Source organism: Clavelina lepadiformis, chromosome 5 (assembly GCF_947623445.1).
Source record: "Clavelina lepadiformis chromosome 5, kaClaLepa1.1, whole genome shotgun sequence".
NCBI lineage: Eukaryota > Metazoa > Chordata > Ascidiacea > Aplousobranchia > Clavelinidae > Clavelina > Clavelina lepadiformis.
Genome location: NC_135244.1, coordinates 2,908,184 through 2,930,928, shown reverse-complemented (window position 1 = coordinate 2,930,928; position 22,745 = coordinate 2,908,184). Strand labels below are relative to the sequence as shown.

The following is a 22,745-nucleotide window of genomic DNA, read 5'->3' as shown; positions in this document are numbered from 1 at the left end:
ACTCTTGTCCTGATCACCAACTTTACATCCATAATACAAGTTGAATACAAGGTTTGCTTTCCTGACCACAGCCGTTATACTTCGCTTTTGTGAAGAAAAAGTTATTTAACTACAAATCTAGTAGAAATTGTCTGCATTTTTTTGCATTTTCGAGGCATCTGCAGAAAGAGCAGTTCAGACTACACACATGAAGCAAGCAAACAACCCAACTCAAACATACGTCAAAATAAAAATAATATGAATAGAAACGTCATCTACCTTCAAACAAATATATTAAGTGCCCAACTCTATCTGGCAGATGCTACAACAGATAAACGCACACTTCTTTCCGCGTTAGCAAGTAAAGCACATTTTGGCATGGTGCCATATCTCAAAAACTAGAGCTAATCAACAAATTTAAAGTTGATATTCGAGATCAGCGACCCCAAATTAGCCAAGATTGACCTCATTCGTTTCAGAAGAAAATTGGCTGTTGACCAGTGTAACATGTCTCCTCTGCAAAAGGAATCTTTTGTTTTGTATTAAACTAAACAGCAGATTGCAAATTGTGTTTTAAATCATACTTCATTACCGCATCTTTCCGTACGAAATAAGAAATATGAAAACAATCAAACAACAATAGCAACAGCACACAGGACCTTCCACAAGGTAATGTATTGAATGTTAGTTACGAAATTTTATAGAAGCAAGCAACATAAATATACAAGAAGGCGAACAAGAATAAAATGTTAAAATACTACCTTTGATAATTTCCCAATTGTTGTATTCAAACTGGAACAAATGTTTCAATTTCTGAAGAGTGTTAGACTGAAAATACAACGTACACCTTTCATACACAACGCATTCACGGAATTACTTTGTGTTAACTCAGTTTAAATGGCTCAGTTGTTAGTTGTTATTATTATTTGTAAGGAAAATAATAGTTTTTCAAATGACTATGGAAGCTAATTTAGCAAAAGCGCGATTCCATGGCTACAAAGCATGACGTCGCAAAGTATAAATAAACTAAACAGAGGAATAAAATTAATACTTAAACACTGCAATGCTACCATGCATCGCGCCAAAGTTGCAAAATGACAAAGTGCAAAAGACATGGAACTTGTGGCAGGCTTGCTTACTGCTTGCTAACTTTAGCAATAAGAAAAATGTTTAAATTAAATCTAAAAAAAAATAATGTGATTTACAATTAGTAACTTATTTGTTTTCCAAGGCGATGACAAAGCTGGTTTAGAAAGAATTTAAACGACGTTAACGTCAAGCATAGATAAAATATCGTTAAATGTAAGAGACGTTGAGAGATGTGTGTGTGTAAGAAATATCGTTAAATGTAAAAAATGTTAATAATTGCTGATAAAATTGGAAATTTACAAGTTAAATTGAAATTACTGAAGCAGGTAATTAAAAGAGGCAAAGACATAAGATGCAAATTACGTAACAATACCAAACACTACAAAACGATAGACGTATTCGAGATGATGATTACTAGCGACGGTAGCAAGCAAGTGTACAAAATTAATGTGTTATTATTTGCGATGTAGAATGCATATAATTAGAAAAAAATCTTCAAATAATCTCGTTTCGAAATAATTAAGTTGATAAAGAAGTTTCCAGAAAATTTTACATCAACCTGAATTTATGCGTTCGTATAACAGAAAAATAAACCGTTGATGTTCGTGGATTCCTTCTCGTATAAGCTGTTTTTCACTTCTGAACAAGACCGAAACATGCGAAACATCAGTAAGAATGCTCAGCTAAGAACAAAGTTATTTATTATTAAACAAAGTAACTACAGAAACGCGTGTAAACCCCAATTTATATAAAAATAATGTGCAGCAAATCGTTTGAAGCATGTGCATGAAAACACACTAAAAAGTGCAGTTAAGATGACAACCTTGACAACAACTTTAACAGTGCTGACATTAAAGTTTGCAGAACAATCTAAAAACAATGTAAATTGCATTGGTGACGAACAAAGACAAAAGGTCTAGACAAGTAACTGATCTGTGCTTGCTGTAGGAGCATAAGTGCTTTTGAAATTTTGCATAATGATGCCATCTGCGTCAGAAAGCTGACCATTTTCAACATCTCCTATTTCTTCATTGTAAGGAACGTCATAATCTACGTTATTAGTGCTGACGTAGCTTGGAGGCTGTATGCCGTATTCGTCTTCCAAACCGTCTGTTTGATTTTTGGCAAAGCTGACAAACACCTGAAAAAGTAAAATTGACATTGAGCGGAACAATGAAAACAACATTAAAGCACGGATCATATTTGTCACAGTAGACAAACACACACACACACACACACACGGATGTACAGTTATTGTCAACAGCAAACGCTTGCAAAGGTTTTTATTCGAAAAGATACGAACAATTGAGATAAACGACCGACCTCGTCTAGAGTGGTTTGGCTTATCGAGTAATCCTCAATGTGTAACTCTTCTTTATTTTCTTCCATTAAACGGAAGAGTTCAGACAACCGAATACGTTGCAGCGGTACTTGAAACTGAAATTGATTGAACAAACAACATTCAGTACGATAAACACAGCAACGTTCAAAAATGTTAAAAAGCACTTTTATCAATAAGGAATAAATTAATAAATAAAATTGTTTATACAAAGGCAATTCCACAAATGGGTAATACTAATACCAAAAGTTAGATAACTTTATTCAACATGAAATCAGCCTATGCGCAAACGATGTACAACTTACCATGATCGTATTGCAATGGCTTTCTTTCAAGACAGCATTTGAAATAGATTTGACGAACGTTTCGACTTTGGAAAGGTCGGGGTTCATGCCTCCAACTTTGACAGTCAACATATAACCTTCTCCATATCTACAGAATAATAAAAGCGAAGTTAGAAGGTGTGTAAGAGCCAACTGATACCTAAATACCAACGACGCCATTGTTAGCAATGAATCATCATCTTCAAACCTTTCCATATATCCTTGCATTTGGTTTCTCACCTGTTCTTTAAATGCTGTGGACTTCCAAGACATTGCAACTGACCGTTGACCATGATAGCCAGCCTCGTACAAAGGGCCTCGCATTCTTCCATGCTATGTGAAGTGAGGACGATGCATCTACCGCCTTTCACTGCCTCGGCGATTCTTCCCCATAGAAATCTCCTTGCCATCGGATCCATTCCAGCAGTTGGTTCATCCTGAATGACAAATTGATCGGAAAAACTTTTTTTTACATGTAATAACTTTTCAGTGCACTTGAATTATTTTCTTTATTATTTACTTATCTTTTACACTTTTAAAGAATACTTTTTCAACTTTAAACCAAGAAATAAACTCAATTTAAGAAGTATAAATGAAATACAAGAAACAAACACAAGCATTTTACCAGGAAAACGATAGGCGGGCATCCGATGAATGCGATGGCAGCGGAAAGTTTTCTTTTGTTTCCACCACTGTAAGTACCAGCAGGTTTATCGGAATACATCTTCAACCCAAACTTGTTGATGGCCCAATCAGCAACGCCATCTACTTCTTCTGGTGGTACACCTCGAAGCTTGGCGTAAAATATCAAGTGCTCTCGGCCTAAAGTGGCATAAATATTATGTAAAATAACGATTTATTAAGTATTGTGTCATTTTTAAGTGCAAATTTTAAAGCTTTTTGGTATAATTTTTGGCTTTAGACCTGTAAGTAAACTGCACAAAGCTTCAAACTGCGGACAGTATCCAGTGTTTTGCTGAACTTCTCTCATATCCTCTAGAATGCTCTGTCCGCAAATCAGGGCATCTCCAGCGGTAGGTATAACGTCGCCAGTCAGCATTTTGAAGGTCGTTGTCTTACCCGCGCCATTTACACCGAGTAAACCGAAACATTCACCTTCTGGCACTCCAACACACAACCTGTAAAACAACAAGGTCACGGAAATTTTCCTTTATTTGATTTGGAGCAGGTCAATTGTAAACAAAATGTGACCCAAGCAAATACTATAGGGAGAAAGTTGAACAAACGCTTTGTTGCCGTCATAATTTACAGCTGGGAATTTTCAAAACAAAACACCGTAACTAGTAAGCAGACCAGGGAAAAACCTGGTCTGGTAGTTTGATGGTTTTTAACACTCCGTTACATGTTAATGATATCACACAACAGAAGTGGAATGTAAATGAAAGCTAAAATGAAATACAACTATATACCTCGTTACGCAACTGATCGGAATTAATTTAGTAGATGATAAGATGTAAATAATGTAGAGCAGTGATTCCCAAACTGTGTGCCGCGGCACACTAGTGTGCCGCCACAGATTCTCAGGTGTGCCGCGAATCTTTTTGGAATTTTGGAAAAGAACTTATAAATATTTAAAATAAGGCATGCAGACAAGCATATGCGACTTAAAAGCTTTCTAGCTGCTTCAATAGCTGAGAAATAAGCACATGTGACGATGATACCAATTATAGCATTGTTGATAGAGTAGGGTAATTTTTTAAAGCAACATTTCTTCTCTTGTAAGTGTGCCGCGAGCGTTTTCTAATTTTTCTAGTGTGCCACAAGCTGAAAAAGTTTGGGAACCACTGATGTAGAGTAAAGGTAAAGACAGAGGTTAAAGCGATGAAGATTCCTACAGAAATGAACCGCCAACTTTCCCTGTCAAATAAGATACCTGTTGACTGCAACGAGGTCCTTTCCTGAGCCTGGCTTTGAATAAACCTTGGTGAGATCCTTGATCTGTAAGATGTCACACGCGTCACCGTTGAGAATTCTACTTCGTTCCTCAAGGACGTCGTCATCTTGCGATGAAGAAGCGCTGAGAGTCAACGAATTGATGTCATGGACGCTTGACTGAGGTGGGATGAAAAATCTGGATGACAAAAACCTTAATCAAAGACTGAGCACTGTGACCGTCAAGAAAATAAGATCTTAGCAGGATTTGTACCAACTTTTATACAATTGTAGCTTGATACTTTTATTGTATTTTCTGTCACCTGTATTGTATCAGGATAGTTAAAATAAAAAAGAATGTTCCTTCTATTGCAAGTGCCATCAAGTTTCTTCCGACCAAGTCAAAGGAAAAAGGAGGCGTAAAATTGTCGATTCCTGGAAAAAATCGAGATAATGTTTCACGCAAAATAAATAATCAAATTGCACCTTCTCGTATGCAGCAAGCTCATACTTTTTACAAGTCACGCACAAACAGAAATAGCATCAACAATAGAAACAGCTGCGCTGCTGTGCACCCCTCACAAAGTAAAACAATTGTAATTGTTTACCAAAGGCGGCATAAGCGTCTGCATACGCTTGATTTATGGACATGTCAAGGAGGCCACGACCGAGGCAGTATTGCGGAAAAACAAGAAAGGCGGGCTTCAAGTAATTCTCGTTGATATATTTAAGATTGTCGTCATCAAGTACCTACAGTGAAGAAGATTGTTTGATGAAATTGATTAAAAATTTCGCAATAAGTGGACAGGAAATTGTCTGCACCAATATGAAACTGATCACAGACAACTTATAGCTTCCTAACCTCCATTATAAATGTTGCAATGCTGGCGTTAATTCCAATAAAGAGGTTGACACAAGTCAGAACAACGTATGCAGTACTGGGCACCTGTACGATTAGAACAAAATGAATGAAACCGTTTAGATGAAAACTTCTCACTATGCAATACTTGTACAAAAAAACTCCAAGTATGATATGAGCAAATCATTATTCTGAAAAGTTCTGTTGTAAACACTAATGGTCTTTGAAGCAGTGAAGTTTTTAACATAACTGACGCTAGAATGCTATCTGTAAGTATTATGACCTCGAAGTAGAAACTGGCAGGATACATCATCGGTGTAATAGCAAAGCCGTACAGAAGAAGTAGACAGAGCAGGCATGGAAAATTATCGGCTGAAACATAAGCCTTGGTTTGGAAGGCGAGGAAAATAAAGAGCACGATGATGATTGGAATTGTGTAGTTGATCTGGAAAGAATAATAAAGTAAATATAAACGTTGTACTTTGCTTAAGGGCTCAATTCCCAATATAAAGACAATTTTGAGCCGGCAACACAGTGATTATTACGTGTTCGTACTCAATGCGTCATATTAAAAAAAGTAAGAAATTTTCCGGTCCAATGCGCATGTGACGTCGATGTGAACTAGTTTTGTTGTTGTTTTGGCGACAGCTGGTTCCAGGTTTAGGCTAAATTGTACATTTTTTGAGGGTTTGATTTTTCGGTTTTTAGGAGTATTTGTGCTAAATTTTTAAGTTCAAAACTTGCTGTAAAGTTTAGGTAGCTGTTATAGAAAACTGAGTACATGGATTTTGTCCAAATTAAGACTGCAGACAGTCCTGACCTAGATGTCGTTGCAAGCCAAAATTCAGTGTCGGTTTATGATCTGAATTTGCGACAGTAGCGTCTTGATTTAATGTACTTTGCATTGAAAAGCCTATCTCTTTGAAATGGGAATTGACCCCTTAACAAAATGGAAACGGCTGTGTTGAAAAATAAATGCCGGGACAACAAAGATTGCCAAAACAGCAAATCATGCGTCCAACGCGTACAGTGCAATTTCATAAATTCATGAATAGAAAATAACAGCTACATGATCACTCTGGCATTAACAAAGCAAAGTAGAGTTGACAGAAGTTGGCTGTTTAAATTCGACACAGACCTCCCGATCAATAAATGTCACCAACCCAATTCCTTTGCCATTAGAAACACAATCATGCTCACCATATCCCATATGAAGTTAGCAATCCAATATATGAGCTGGTTGACGCCACTCACAAACTGAAGATGTTTCGATTTGGTCACTTTCTCCTCAATCAGAAAGAGAACAAAACTGGCAGGGATGAAGGAAAGAGCAAATATGACTGATATCGATATCAGGGTGTCTTTGATGTTTTGTGACCTAAAAATTTTACTGAATGTTTAACTGATACAAACCAACAAAAAGGCTATATTAATATACAGTTATAAATTTTTATTTGACGTTGATGTGGTGATTGAGTGGCGCATGTCATGAAAATACTAAGTATTAGTTAATTTTGCAAAACTTCATTCCAAATCAAAAAATACGAAGGAAGTTTAAACATTTTAAAAATTATTTTAAAAGTGAAATATTTTCCAATCAATTTTCTTGTTTTTATCAAGGAGAAATCACTATAGACATCTTACAAAGCAGCCAAGTCCACGGTCGATTTGGTAAAGTTGAGCGGATGATTGACAGCGGCAATCCCATAATCCAAAGGATTTTTATCTGGTGGCAGCAAAGAGCGTAACGCGGCATTATTGAGAATATTCAACCAGGTTGGCATCGCGTGGTATCCGTTGTTGTCGAACCAAACCTAAATGCGAACGACCTCAGCTTTAACACCAGTTTAATCGTGAACATTTGAATTGCTACGTACCGCGCATTGTCACATATATTACCTACACACAAATGTGAAGGTGAAATATTGCTTAATATTCAATTTTTACTTTGCAATGAAAAGTCTCCTACACATAACAGCGCAAAGTAATTAATAAAACGCTTACTTTGGCATTTTCCGTACGAGCCAGTGATTCTGTAAAGTCCATGGCGTTACTGGTTATGTTCGCTGAATTCGTGAGAGTGAAGTTGCTGTTCGCTTCAAACAGTTGAAAAAGTGTTTGAAGTTGATCGGCGCTCACTACTGAGTGATAGGTTTCTCCCATGGACAAACCACCATAACGCTTTTGTAGAAAACTGAAAAATAAATAACGTAAGATCTGAAACTCATTGACATCGTTGTGCAACAAAGTTTTAAATAAACAACACATTATAATGACTGACAAATTTGTTTTCTGAAATTTAAACTCTTTAAATCATTGCTTGAATAAATTAACATTTACCGATCAACTGTCTTCACCAGCCAGTCAGAAAGGTTACGTCCGGTCATATTGTACATCCAATCAGAGGTCTCGGTCAAAGCACGAGGTGTGGGCTCGCCACCGGCACCGTTGACACATTCTAGAAAATGCAAAAATAGTCGGGGTTCGTTCGACTTTTATGGCGACACTTTTCTGCTTGCGTTTAAATTTCGACATGTATTTGCAGTGCGGTGGTTGGTAAATTTTACTTACAATAGTATATATATTATTATTGATGGAATTATCATAGAATTATGCGTTACTACCATTACGACACATGACAATTTTGCTTGGTTCCGACCTGCAAGTAGAACTCGGGTTTGTTTATCAGTGCAAGAACATTCCAGGGTTTCATTCGAAGTCAGAAGCTGACTGTGGCCTTCCGTGACGTTATGAGGTGTCCAGGTTGATGTATCTGCATTCAGATTGTGATTGATTATGGTAATAAATAATAAGCAAAATAAGCTTTTGCTTGTAAACGTACTGCTCAAAAGACAGGTTTGTTATGTGCGTTTGTAGTTAAACTAACACCCATACCCATTCGGTTGTCACAAGTAATCATTGAATCGTCGTAGTTTAGCACACTGTAGTTGTTAACGCATCTCATTCCGATACTCGGACTATCCAACAGGGCATTGCTTACTTCATCAGGCAAACTGCTATTTGGCATGTCATTGCTGGAAAAAACCAGTGTAAGAAGCGAATACATAAAACACATGAATATGAAATTTAATGACGATAAACAAATGATAAAAATGTTGAATAACAAGTCAACACAAGGAATGCAGAGATATTCATTATTCACACAACAAGTTTTAGACTTTCACAATACAATCTCATCAGAGAATAATCGTTGGATATCTTAATATGATACATGTGTATAATAAGCTAAAAAATGTGTCTTAGACAAAGAAACTACCCTTTCCAAAAATCTTACTCAAGTTTAAATAAACAAATAAAAAGATCACTATACAGTACATGACTTTACGGTATCGTTCATCAGCCAATAACTGGTACGCTGGCTTTATTATTTTGAGTGGTAAGGATTTGTCAGCATCAGCTTTTCATTAATTGGACGAGTAGTTTAACTAAAATTCATACCTATAGAAAGTGTTGGTGTCACCGTACATCCATGGCTGAAGTTCAAGTGCGGGGTAGTTGTTGATTTGTGGAACAATTAAAGCAAAGGTCAAAGCGAGGGCGATAAACACAGCAGGTACGATAACTTGTGCGACTATGCCTTTCCGATTGCGCCTGTATTATGTAATCCAAGATCAAAATTACAAACGTACTGATAACGAAACTGTCTGTTGAGATCTAACTTGACCCTAATTATGATTCAGCTATTTTGCAAACGTGCACAAACGTACTTTTCCAAGAAATTTCACAATAACGGTGCGTGGTTAGATTTGAATCTTAAATTATGAGTTCATTTTGAAGCTGTGAACGACCCTACGATATAAAACACCCTAAAAATTCACCTTGCGTTGTGGAAGCGTTTTATAAACAGAGCTTTAAACTGTTGCCACACCAGTTTGTCCCCGCTGACTTTGTATGAGCCTTTTCCTTGCGAGCCGTCATCAGCATCATTTTCGTTGAAGTCATCTTCTTTGAATTCTCCGTCAAAACCTTCGTTTTCCCTTCCAACTGTCAGTTAAGTTCATTGTCAAAAATCCATTTTGTGGTATTTTTAGAAAACTTGGTGATTTTAGGAACAATTATTATTAAAAATTGGCTTGACTCATTATTATAAATGATTAATTATTTTGGAAATCGTATTTGTATATATATTAGTGACCAGGTAAAATAGATCAACAGAAAGAAAAAAAAATTTACGTAAGCATAAAAGTTTCACATAAATAAATATAAGGCATTGTACAGAAGTAGGACTAGGAGCCATATATAGCTTGCAATTACTTCGCGATGTGCAATTGGGCATATCGCTATCAAACTGAAAAATTTAGTGCCTCTATTAAGCAGCAAAAACGTACCTAATGGTGACTGGGAATGTTCTGACAGCCCTGAAAGCAAAATAGCATGCAAAATTACGACTTGTGCATGCATTCAAATCGCTGTAAATTGATAACACTGAGATTATTGAATTAAACGTCTTATTTTCATTTGTGGTGTTACCATAACTTTTAAAATAATTTTTTGTTTTCGATTATGATAAGCAAGCATCTGCACCAAGATTTGAGCTCTGGCTTGATTGACTTATAAAAATCGCATTAAAATCACAAATGCCTGAATTAAGAAACTACCGATAACAAAAATTGCAAGCAGGTCAACAACAACAAAACATTTACACATAACAAGTCTCACAAAAACTCAGAGCACTTGTGCAATATTTTTACCTGAGCTAATACTCCTCATCGTACTTCGTCGTTGCAACCCAAACTGCACCTGAGCGTCTGACGAATCATCTGGGGTGACAGACATTTTACGACGTCGAGGTATACAGAAGCAGCCTGTATAAACAGAAGATATTATTGCTGCTTATCGAGTAACATAATCTACTTTGATCATTGCTATTTGCTTCGTACAATGAAAAGATTGTGTCAACCCTTCACCTATACAAATCACTTTTTAACCAAGTCCAATTAAATCAGTTTCCACCAGGGTTTTTTTGTTTTAATTAACAAATAATGTTAATGACGTTACTAGTTATTCATTATAATTATTGGTTTATGCTCAGGATGTTAAACACCATTTAAAAATTAACTGAAAAAAGTTAAGAATTATTTTTATAGACAGATACAAACATAAAAGAAATTATCAACTCACAATTGGTTTTTTCCTCTTTTCCTTCATCTTTGCTTTGTTCAGCAACATTTAAAAATATTTCTTCCAGACTTGTATCAGTCAAACCATATTTTAAGCCACGATCATCCAGTTGAGATAGCAAGGTGCTATAACTGAAACATTAATGCAAGGGAATATGAATTCAGATAGACATACACAAGACAATATTATGCATAGAGAGATCAATGCATTAAAAATGCCAATGTTCCAACACCAGCGTTGCTATTGCTGATTTTACCTTCCATTTGCTTGGGCTTGATACGGCAAAACAAATGTTATCTCTCTCTGGTTTTCTTCTTGTATTCTCGCATGCGGAATAGCATTGTACACAAGGTTCGGCAATTGAGATGCTTTAATTATATCTAAATAGGAAAACAGATTTGACCTATATGGAAAAATCATTTTCCTTTATAATAAATAAAGAGTCTTTAAAATTTAGCTTAAAAACCAAAAAACCTTTACACATATTTGCAAGGACGGTCGGTCAATTCAACCCACAGACGATTCAACTCAGGACATTTCACCAAAGCACAATTCAACTCAAATACGTTGGTTGGGTCGCCTTGGGTTCAGTCCGTCTGAGTTGAATCGTCCGTGGGTTGAATCATCCTGGAACACTTTGGATGTGGATGTGGAAAAATCGTTTGCCTTTTTGAAGAAATTGAGTCCTTAAAACTTAGTTTAAAAACCGAAAAAACTTCGAACGTCCTTGAAAGCCTTACGAAATACAGCTAAAAACTATGCTTTAAATTACTCCCATACCCTGGGCAAGAGGAGTACCCTGCCTAGCAACGGTTTCCAAGGAAGAACTCGATGAAGCGTGGCACGAATTGGCGGGTGAGGCGGATGAGCCACGATCGGACGGTGACCTGTCGGAGTCAAATCCTTCGTCTGAGGCCTGAGTAGAAACAAAAATAACTTCACAAAATGATAATTTGAAGAAGGGAAGCTTCAATAGTTGCAGAGAAAGGGGGACTGGATTTTTTGAAGGTTGACTGTTTTCAAATAGAAAGGAAATTGTTGTTATTTTGCTGCTGTAACAATGAACAACAATTGTAACATGGTTATCTTGCACAAAAATAATTGTATTCATTATTTCACGCTTTTTTCTTTCTTTCTTCTCATTTCACGCTCCACATAACAAACGTATTCATAAAATTGAACAAACCTTGTCCACATGCAGAAGATTTTCATTGTTCTTCACCATCAAGCTAGAAAAACCATCAGATTCAGTTGCCTTTTTCACATCTTCTGGTTTTCTCACCAATTCATCATTTGAATCGCTCACTTGTTTCATCCATCCATCATCAATCTTTTGTTTGGTCTCTTGAGATGAAGTTACCAATATTAGATCATCATCATCAGAAGATAACGAATTTTGTTCTGGTTGGATTTTCATCTTTTCAGGCTCTTTGACAGATTTGTCGTTCGAATCACCATCCTTGACGATTGTCAAATAATATCCCACGCCGAAGCAACTCTTCAAAAATAGAGACGATCCGCAGCACTTCAGCTTTCCCTGATTTTTACACAAATAGTCGGAAGGTTTACAAAGTCTAGAACACTTAAATTGTAAAAGTATAAGCATATGACATATGCTCTGTGTGGATATTCTTTATCTATCTATGCATACATGGGATATTATGGCAATTCTATCGCCCAGTAAATCGGCTTCATCCATGTGATGTGTTGACAGCAGAATGGTGCGGTTACTACGGTAACGAAGTAAAAGATCCCAGATGGCACGTCGAGCATAAGGATCCACACCTGAAATCAATATTACCTAAGACTGCGAATAACTAATGTGATTAAAAAAAGTAAAAGTTCGAAGAATAGTTGAAGTATTATATTGTGTTCATTGTTTTGTAAAGAAATATTACCAGCCGTCGGTTCATCGAGAATGACGCATTTTGAGTTTCCGACAAACGCCACGGCAACTGACAACTTTCGTTTCATGCCACCCGACAAATGCCGGGATACTTCATTCTTTTTGTGGGGAAGTCCCACGTCAACAATCATTTTTTCTGTTTCCTCGTGGTCTACCTTTGAACCCCCGGCGGCACATTTGAGGCCAGAATAGAGCTTTAAATGCTCTAGAACTGTCAGGCTAAAAGTGCAAAATTGCATCAATTAAGTTGTAGAAATGCATAAAAAGTCTCTCCACAAAAAAGACTAACTAACTTCCCTTCTTCTAACTTCCCAGAACTCAGGTTTATTCGTGGAAAGTACTGTCCAGAAATGAGCAAAACTTACTCTCCGAAAAGTACATTGTATTGAGGGCAAAAACCGAGTTGATGTCGTATTTTGTCCATGTCATTTCGAATGTCTTGTCCATAAATCCGAGCTGTACCGGACGTTGGTGTAAAGAGCCCCGTTAGCATCGACATGGTTGTCGTTTTGCCTGCTCCATTATGGCCGAGAAATGAGGTAATTTGTCCCTCATAGAAGTTCATGGATAAGTCATCAACCGCTACTTTGCCATTGCTGAAAAAGAATTTCTGGGTAACTGACAACACTATCAGGATCGAAGCAAGTCATAACATTTACCATCATTCAAAAATCTTTACTTGTCCAACACGAGAAAATATTCAACCATCTGCGAAGTTGTTCACTTACTTACCCGTACACTTTTCTTAATTTTTGGATTGAAACACCAAGTTTGAAGTGGGCTGGTTCTGCTTCAAGCTTAACACCTGAACCAATAGTAGCTGCTTCGTGTAAGTAATCGTCAGTGACACTGCCGCTGGATGTTCCGCACCAGTAAGATCGAGTTGCAAAGAAATACCAGGGCCTAGGTACCCCGTATGTGCCAGGGAAGACGTTTTCTATGTACCTGGAAAATTTGAAAATTGACGTTAAAAATTAAAAGAGTTAGAAATTTGAATAATTAAAAATAACTGCTGACTTCGGCAAACTTATTCTATTTCCCATACAACATGGACAGCCGTACATCACCCAACTAAGCCATTAACAGCTTAAAGAAACATGGTTACAAAAATTTACCAAGTCAGTGTCATATAAATGACTCCATCAACCAGCATCATAATCATCGATGTGAGAAAATTCATTTGATCGGACGGATCAGGACTACTTGCCCAGTTTGAAAATTGTAAGCCGTCACCGGCCATCTCATACTGTGATATGTAACCAGCGCCATACCCAAAGGCGACAGTGGAAAGCAGGCACTAAAATGTAAACACCAAACTTATGACTATAATTGAAATGCTTAGTTTAAATCGAATAAGGTTTGACCAGTCATATAAGGTTAGGTCTCATATAACCAACACACAGACAAGATAAACTCGAAGTACAAAAAAAACATATTTTATCAAAACACAAAACAGTTGGTCGCCAATATAACTTACAGCCAAGATCTTCTGGCTTTGTGTCATTTCATCCTCGAAGGCATACGCCATGTTGTAAGGGATGTACAATACAAAGTATATTATACCGCCACATGCCGCGGCCAGATTTGCCCTGGGGAAGATGCAAAAGTACTTTCTTAACTTGCTAAGAAAATCAGTGTTCACTCATATCACCTTAAATATCTCGTGAATAAAACATCAAGATTTGCACAGAACACAGCGCAAAGTACATTCAGTTAACACAATGTCACATCAATTATTTAAAGAGTAACTTGAGTTCAGAAAAACTAGATGAGAAAAGTGAGCAATGATGACTAATTCATGACATAAAATTACCTTGAAAAGAAGCAGCTGATGAGAAAACACTGCATGATTGTGGCAAAAGCAAAGCAGGACAACCATAGAATCAAGAGAAAGGCATTACTGTAAGGAGTTACTGCTCCCGCCTATATAAAAGCCGGGTTGTTGGATGGGTACTTTAAAGAGCACAAGTAATTTAAGCTTCATTGAAATGTAATGGTAAGAGGTTTAAGCCAAGTTCAATGCTTTTGAATACATGCTACGTTTCTGTTTTGACTGTATTTCAAAACATACAACCTTCAAGATTAAGACGAGCAGTAATATTGAGCAAAACATCACGACAAATGCGTTGATGAACCACGCCACCCAGTGTACTCCATTGCTCAGTCCCATCATTTTCATAACCTAAAATGGATCAGTGATTAACACTGACGCAGACAACACCTACCATAGGTTGCGTAACTGTGTAAACAAAAGCTTAAAATAATAGCAAATATGCACAGAGGATGCTTTGTATCACCTCCTTCAATCTTTGTTCTTTCTCATAGACAACACTTTTGATGATGATGCAAACCGAATACACCCACGCCAGTGTCATGAGTAACGACAGCAATGAACCAAGATATTCCAGGAACCTTTGAATAAATGTGAAACATTGAACAGATTGCAACAGCAAATTAATTTTACAGAACTCAGACAAGTGTGCATCCATTCTGTCGTTATTTATGCTAATCTTAGAATTAGAACATTGGAATTATTTCAAACTTAAAGCAGAAAGTTTACACATGATAAATTAAATGGCAAACTTCATTGTAAGAACAGGGTAGTCAAATTACATGAAATAACTGACTTGTTCCGGGACAAGAAAGTCTTTTAACTTTTTACCGAAAATCAAAAACTTGAAATGAAATAGTGAATTGCATTAAATTAAACTGAAGAAAAGTTTAAAAACGAAGTGTTGTTTGTGATTTAAGAACAATGTAACATCAAACACTAATTATTTAGTTTCAGGATGGATAATGCACTTGAATTATAACATGCAGTTTGAAAGAAGACTCCAACAATATTTAATTGACTGCACTGTAACTACAAATGTGTGCTAAATGCCAGATCTGATTAATAATACACTTCTGAAAAATTCGGCAAGAAAACAGTAATTGCGGCAACCATCATTGAAACGATTAGGCAGGACTTCTATTAAACGTTTCTCACTCATCGTATGTGTAACACGGATATGGGAACTCTTGTAGGTATACTCCCATGTAAGAGTTAACATTCCATACAGGCGGTGGTGTGCTGGTAGAAAAACCAGAAAGAATTTTGGCAATAGTTGCCCGTTCTACAATGTCTTGCAAAAACAAGAAGTTGCCAGTGTAATATAACATGTCAGATGAGGCGTCGGCATTTGCGTCTGGTTTCCAATAACTATACGTACGTCCATAAAAAAAGAACAAGAAACACATATTAATATTCAGCATGCAAGTACACAACCCACGCAGGCAACAACCCACTCTGGGTATCGTTATCATTGTGGGATAAATGGTGGTCCAAAAACAATTGCTTATTTTGCTCTGCAGCAAAACATAGCAAGTTTTCCAAATTCAACAACAACAAGCCAGGATTTGTCTTGCATTGTACTGTGAGACTTTTTGGGCCACCATTTATTAATCTTAAATTTAAGTTCCTATTCCCACCTGTCACTAGTATAGCAAGGGTAAGGCATTTGTTGAAGATATTTGCCCAGGGTCAAATTATAAATTGAATTTGTTGAATCGTTGCTGTTAATTGATGCTTGGATGATGGCATTTTCAATAATGTCTTGTAAGTGTACAAACCCGCTCACAAAATATCGCACACGTCCGATACCAGCTTCAGCACCTGGTCTCCAAAAGCTGTTTGTGGTGGATTACAAAGAAACATTAGCATGCAGGAATTACCACAAACTTACTAATATTATATTGAACGGAGAATTAGATTTTCACTGCTTTTAAACAACATATTTGTGATGAAACAAATCATGAGAACCAAATAAATTTCCAAACAGGATATTGCAGAAATTGTAATGAAATTACTTTGTTATGATACTGAATAGGCATTAATTTTTGAATAACTTTTGAGTATAAATATGCAAAATTTTTGAAAAATTAATAAAAGAATAATTGTTAAACATGACACTTAAATTTTTATTCAAAACATACATTTTCTAATTATTAGTTATAAACTTATAATTAATTAACCATTATAACAATCGCTGGTATTTAGCAGTAATTACCGGTGTGAAAATACATAGCAGACAAAAATTTTAAACACAAAAGATTAATTACGAGTATTAATAAATTGCACAAACATGCCAACACGATAAAATGCGACCACTACATACATACAGCAGCAGCAGCACATAAGCATGTTCTGGTAAATAATTACCGGCCTCAAATTGATGACAGGTACTCAGTTGTACTTTGTTATCAAAAACAATTGTATGTGAAAATTACCAAGCAATACAATTCAGATGGTATTTGCTCATTTTGTTGGAATGAAATTATTGTAATTATTACTTCAAGCACACATCATGGTTGTGCAATTACTTAATTTCAGTTTGTACACATACTTAGACTTGACATTTACTGGGTTTGTTCAATGTATTTGGTTCTAGCCAATTCCATCTGTCGTTGGAATATGACATGATAACACACTGTAGTCCCAGTCATGAATATACAGTGGTCAGTTTGACATTTTACTATGTAAAATACATTCGCTATAATGTGGTAGAAATGCACATTAAAGACTTAAATTCTATTCTAAACCCTTATCACTTAATCTAAATAACTTATAGTAAACAATGGCCAGTACCTCAAATATTTGTACAACATTCGATAAAATATTTGTAGGGTTTCATAAAATATAAGAAGACTAACTTACTATCGTTGTACATCAGTTGTGCGAGTAACTGAGGCAGCATCCTGCCGAATCTTATACTTCACCACAGGTGGTAAGTATGACCCTGCTGAGCTGAGATTCTCGAAAACGATACCTTAAAATAGATCATGATAGTAATAAACTGTTCGTGCCTAATTGCATGATTTACATTAACTAACACAATGAATAAAATTATGACGTTTTAAGTGATTGGTAAGGTTGTTTCCAAAACGTTTCAGAAAACGAAAACACAGCCAAAGTTTACGCAACATACAGCAATCGGAAACTGTGGTGATGTGATGTCATATTTTACATGTTGTGCGTTACAAAAATATAAGTAGGTTCCCCCAGACGTGACAGATAAGCTATTGTAACAAATACCAAGAATTTAATTATGTTTACAACTTCCTGCATTCTACTCACTTCCCCAGAGGCTGTTGTTATTCACCAGGGTAATAGAATGATCAACCAACTCATACTCATGATCATAACCTTCGAATTTATCCAGTTCAATGCATCCGATGATCTAAAATATAAAATACATCCTGTATACTTAACGTGCGTTAATCACAGATCAAAATACTGAAGTTTATTTGAACTCCTATTACAACAACTAGGGGATAGGAAAACTGTAAAAATTTAAGTGTACAAAGAGTTTATAACCGTGAAATAACACTTGGGTTTCACCAAAATTTATTTTCAAACAGTAATATAAATGAGCAAAAGTTCCTCAACGTGGTTTTAACATTAATCATGTGATACGCCTCAATTGGTGTTAAATGAAGTAAATCAAGTTTCGAAACCTTAAATTGCCTGAAGCGTTTCATTAACATTACTGACTACTGCAGAGGACTGTTGTGGCTGAGATAAAAAACGAGAGTTAGCTATGTGACATGTGTATGCATTTCCTGAACTATGAACGAATTAGATAACAGACCAACATTAAACTTGAAAAACTTAAGTCACTGCCGTACATATCTATGTAATGCTGTGTAGGGTAGTAATCGTAACGCATTACCAAACAAGTAGCGTTTATCTCATACAATTATGTCCAATATAAAGAAGTTTTACAGAAACAGGTTTGCTATTAAGCCTTGAAACTCTTACCCTCGTAACTAAAAGAATCCCGCCATTAAATAATCTGTACACGTCCTTCCAAGTGGTGACTGAATCAGCTGGGTTGTCGTCATTGGAAAGAAATGTTCGTAGTTGTTCCAGTTGCTCAAGAGACACGCCTAGTTGGTTTGCCAAAGGCTCCAAAGTCGCACTGGAACTCAGAAGACTCTAATACACAAAAGAATCAGGGTTGTTCTACAAAGTTCAAAATTTGTGCTAACATTTGCCACTGTTGTAATATTTAATACTGCTAAATTCCGAGCTTCTTCACTGCATTTTATCCGGTTAAAATACCATTTGTACTTAATGAGTATGTCCATGGATGTACAGTTTCTTTAATTGACAAAAAAAAGTTAATGCTAACCCTCAACTGAGTTGCCAATGGGCCATATTCCAGTGCAGAGTAAAGTGTGGGGCCAACGTTGGACTCCCAATTTTCACCAAACGACTGCACCAGCGCCAAAGTTTCAAATGTTGAGTTGGCATATTGGATGATGTCCCGAACCAATGGTGTGTTGGGAGAGTATGGGATTTTACCTTTGAAAGAAGGTTTTCAAGACTTTTCATGGTTTAAATTATAGTGTCTTAAATCATAGTTTAAACCATTCTTAGCTTAAAGTTGACGTTAAACATTTCTCATCAGTTTCGTGAAAAAGATTTTACATTTATTTATTGATTTATATTTTCACTTCTGGAAGAAAGTGTTATTTTGCGTTTGTTTAAGCTTTTGTTGTTTTACAGACAAACAAACCTAAAAGTAGAGGCTTCACTGTATCCCAAAAGAAGGTGAACTGAGAATTGCCTTCCAAAGTCCCAATAAGATTAGTGCAGAAGTAAGAACTGGAATGAAAATAGATATGTTGAAACAAAAGAGAAAATTAATATTCAATAACTAAACACAATTATAAATGGAACTTATGCAAAAATTTCAAAAAACCTACAGAACTCACAGCTTTATCGGTCATGCATTAATTGCAAAATGTCCTCTAAGTATGGTATAAGAATTATTAAATTCATAAAACTATAGTAATGAAAAAGTCTAAATATATTTGACTAGTTACTGTACCTATTGTACGAAGCGTAATTCAGCAGTTGGGTAAGATCCAGTGAGCTCGAGTTGGTGTCTACAGATGAAGATCCAGAGAAGAAACTTGAAAAACCAGTGTTTTTGACAACCGGATGGCCACAGAAATCCTGAGATAAAATCAGTCAGTGCTGCTGTCAAAATAATACTAAAAGTTGACAATGTTCTTCACAACAATACTTACATTAAAAAATGTCGAACTATTGAAGTCAGAAAGAGAATTTAGAGACTGAAGACTGTTGGTTATGTCCATCACTTGACCTTGAACACCCTGCAGTTCTTGCACATAACCGGCAAGACGATTTGCGATGGTTATATAATCCGCAGCATTAACTGTCCCAGCCTAGAGAATTAAAATGAATTTCTGAAAACTTTTTAGCTAAAAACGTTGTGTACTCAGGTTACTTCAACAAATAAATAGCTGTTTTCGAATTGCGGCTTTCTCATAGCAAATACCTGAAAGGCTGTGTTTATGGTAGCAAGGGTTATGCTGCTATTAGTGTACTGAGAGAGTTCAGACAGCTGTGCATCACTTAAAGCACACAATTCAGCTGATACGTTAGCGGGACTACTGGGGGAGCTTGGAAGTGTGAGGAATGTAGATAGAGAAGTTTCGTTGCAAACAAGAACCCTTTGGCCCAAGACTGCCGATATGCCAAGTGCCTGAAAATTGAAATGGTAAACTAATACCGTTTGCTGTCGTTTGATCAGAAATTAGTCACCATTGCACGCATAAAATAGTATAAAATAACAGTTATTCAAATTACAAATTGGCATTTCTGACATCGCAAATAACAAAGTGGAAACTTCGCCATTTAAAATTTAAGGTGCTTTAAGAGACTTCCAAGTTTGACCCACTTTACTTTAACCTACAGTAACCTGTAAATTTGCTTCATTGTAACCTCAGATTGAGGTTACTTCAGAGCATTAGAATTGCAAAGGATTTTACAGCCTACTTACTTGCGCAAATGAAACATTTGCCGATAAAAGAGAGTCCACAACCTCAGATGAAAGTGAAAGGTTGACGAATAAAAAGTTACGATAGGCGACTTCATCTGTAACCACACTTGACAAGGGAACTGAAATTAAACAAACATTTCCTTATTTTACTACTTTTCACAAGTCTTAAGACATTATATAAGTGAGTAATTTTTATTACGTTTGTTTTATGTGCTCTGTCTATACGGTCTGTGCTGTACTTCTATTAGGTCTACGCTTTATAATGTCTATGAATTTGAAAGGTTAAGTCGAAATTATCAAACGAAAGATGTAGCCCTAAATAAGAATAGGTGATATGGTGGATTAATAAATAAAAAAACAAATGTTAAATTGAAAAACATTAAAAATCTTTCCGTTTCATAGCGTATTCATTGTGACTATTTTAAGCACATAGAAATTATAGAGTGGTGTAAATAATGACATGTAATTCAGAAATAATTTGTTATTCTTGAAGGAAAAACCAATAAATTTTATGTTTTAATTAAGAATATATGACATTCAACCATAGGTTTTCGCTGAGTCATCCAAACACAAAGCACATAAGAAATAAGTTTGTTTAAAAATGGAACCAACTATGTATGAGTCAATTATTAATGTACTGACCACACAACAGTGTTCTACACAGCTTGGGTTTGCTGACATAAAGACAAGAATTCGTCATATATCCACCAATAATAATATAGAACAACTGCTTATTTCGTGTGTGAAACGGAATACCGTAGCCAGTTGGTTTTATTGTCAGTAACATAACATACAACAATATACAAACAATAACATACAAACAAGCCGCTATGAAACACCTGATACAAAAGCATCGTGCATGTTCGCAATGTCTATTTGGATATCTACATTGCCCTTAAACTTACCAGTTCCACTTGTTTCATTAAAAACTTGCTGGGTCAGATTCTGCAAAGCTTGTAAGTCGTTGATTATTTGCGAAGCATTGGAAACAATTGATGTGTTTTGATTGAGCAAGGTAAACAAGGCGGTAAAGCTGGTAATGATGCTGAAATTCCATGAAATTGGTTATTAAGAACACAAGTAAGCAACTTTAAACTATAAAAACGGTTTCTACTCTTATTGAATAATATTGCAAGAATTTAACTCAAACAAACATCTGTACATAAACATATCATGTTGTAACACTAAATCTTCAAGCAGAACTCGTTTTGAACTCTGGTGCATAAACAAATAAAAAAACCAAAGAGCACGGTATGGCAAAATTGATAAGACCAGATTTAATATTTGAATCACTTGAAAGAGAACAACCTAATCCAAAAATTAAAAATATCATTTACTTTGAGTTATTTGTGAGTGGATCATTAACTTGTCCGGGCGTTTCCGATGGTACCATTGTGTTAAAACACGGATTCTGAATGTCACACAGAATGCTCTTGAACCATGGGTAGACTCCAGCTGACGGCATGGCCCTTGCTGGATAGTGGCCTAAGCAGACGTAAATTCATAAAGACACTGCTGTAAAACTTACACTGCAATCAACCGAACGAAAAAAAACATAAGTGTTGTTTCGTTGTATATTAGTGTAAAAGCATATAGGTTAGCAACAACATACATGATATAGAAGATGACATATTCTATAGGTTGCACAAAAATATGTAAAACTTACATTCTTGTTTGGTTTCTACAGGCTGCGTTTTTCGGATGGCGATCAAAATAGCAAAGAGAAACAATGGCCATATCACTTCAAGTAAGGTTCTCAACTGTTTATGAAAAACCAACAATTAACTTGCATGTAAATAAGCAACTCAGCTGAGTAATCAACCAAGTGCTACACACTATGCAGATAACATGTAGCTTTCGACGCAACCTTAAGTACATACCCAATGACGTTTTCTTAAAATAAAATTCTTCCATAACAGAAGGCTAAGCTGCCTCCAAAACATTTAGTTAATTAATAATACCAGTTGCAACTTAACTCCTATTTATTATGTTCAAGTAACCTGAAGTAAAACAATTACAAAAACTCTTTTTTATATAAATTATTGTTTAATGTAAAAACAACAGTTATATAATTAAGCTTGACATTTGGAACAAATGCTTAGACAGCTAATACTTAAACACCAAACAAGAAGCCTAGAAGGCAATGAATCAGCACATGAGAGAATAATATCATGTTTCATATAGAAAAAAGGCATCCAACCCGGTATAAATAGAAGTGATCTGACTACATTACACAGTAACCTTTCAAACATTTTACGTAACAATAGCATATGCCATAAGAGGGTCAGGTGTACATAAGTATGTAATAAATAATTAACTAGAAATGTTGTAAGGCACAACTGTAACATGAAACTTATAGTAC

General features: G+C 35.9%; 1 protein-coding gene across 3 annotated transcripts; it reads right to left on the bottom strand.

The window, feature by feature from the left end:
- Positions 1-1,752: 1,752 nt before the first annotated feature.
- LOC143458820 (phospholipid-transporting ATPase ABCA1-like) lies at positions 1,753-22,383 on the bottom strand. Of its 3 annotated transcripts, none has more exons than XM_076955695.1 (48): positions 22,264-22,383; positions 22,050-22,143; positions 21,721-21,868; positions 21,289-21,428; positions 20,384-20,502; positions 19,880-20,086; positions 19,608-19,766; positions 19,406-19,533; positions 19,091-19,179; positions 18,704-18,876; positions 18,331-18,507; positions 17,647-17,749; positions 17,227-17,338; positions 16,002-16,199; positions 14,828-14,942; positions 14,605-14,712; positions 14,344-14,453; positions 14,008-14,119; positions 13,646-13,827; positions 13,263-13,475; positions 12,896-13,126; positions 12,523-12,749; positions 12,276-12,409; positions 11,811-12,161; positions 11,405-11,540; positions 10,881-11,004; positions 10,625-10,755; positions 10,195-10,308; positions 9,832-9,861; positions 9,322-9,487; positions 8,942-9,094; positions 8,378-8,517; positions 8,142-8,255; positions 7,823-7,940; positions 7,487-7,676; positions 7,127-7,296; positions 6,683-6,860; positions 5,766-5,927; positions 5,486-5,569; positions 5,232-5,373; positions 4,947-5,058; positions 4,625-4,822; positions 3,655-3,869; positions 3,356-3,552; positions 2,971-3,167; positions 2,713-2,839; positions 2,392-2,505; positions 1,753-2,209 (listed from the first exon to the last, which is right to left on the bottom strand). In XM_076955695.1, exons 1-48 carry the CDS (start codon positions 22,324-22,326, stop codon positions 1,985-1,987), a joined length of 7,230 nt encoding a protein of 2,409 aa, XP_076811810.1. In that variant the 5' UTR covers positions 22,327-22,383; the 3' UTR covers positions 1,753-1,984. The 3 variants fall into 3 exon arrangements, with proteins under 3 accessions (XP_076811810.1, XP_076811809.1, XP_076811811.1); XM_076955694.1 differs by lacking the exon at positions 16,002-16,199 and adding an exon at positions 15,520-15,732; XM_076955696.1 differs by lacking the exons at positions 9,832-9,861; positions 16,002-16,199 and adding an exon at positions 15,520-15,732.
- Between the last annotated feature and the right edge of the window lie 362 nt (positions 22,384-22,745).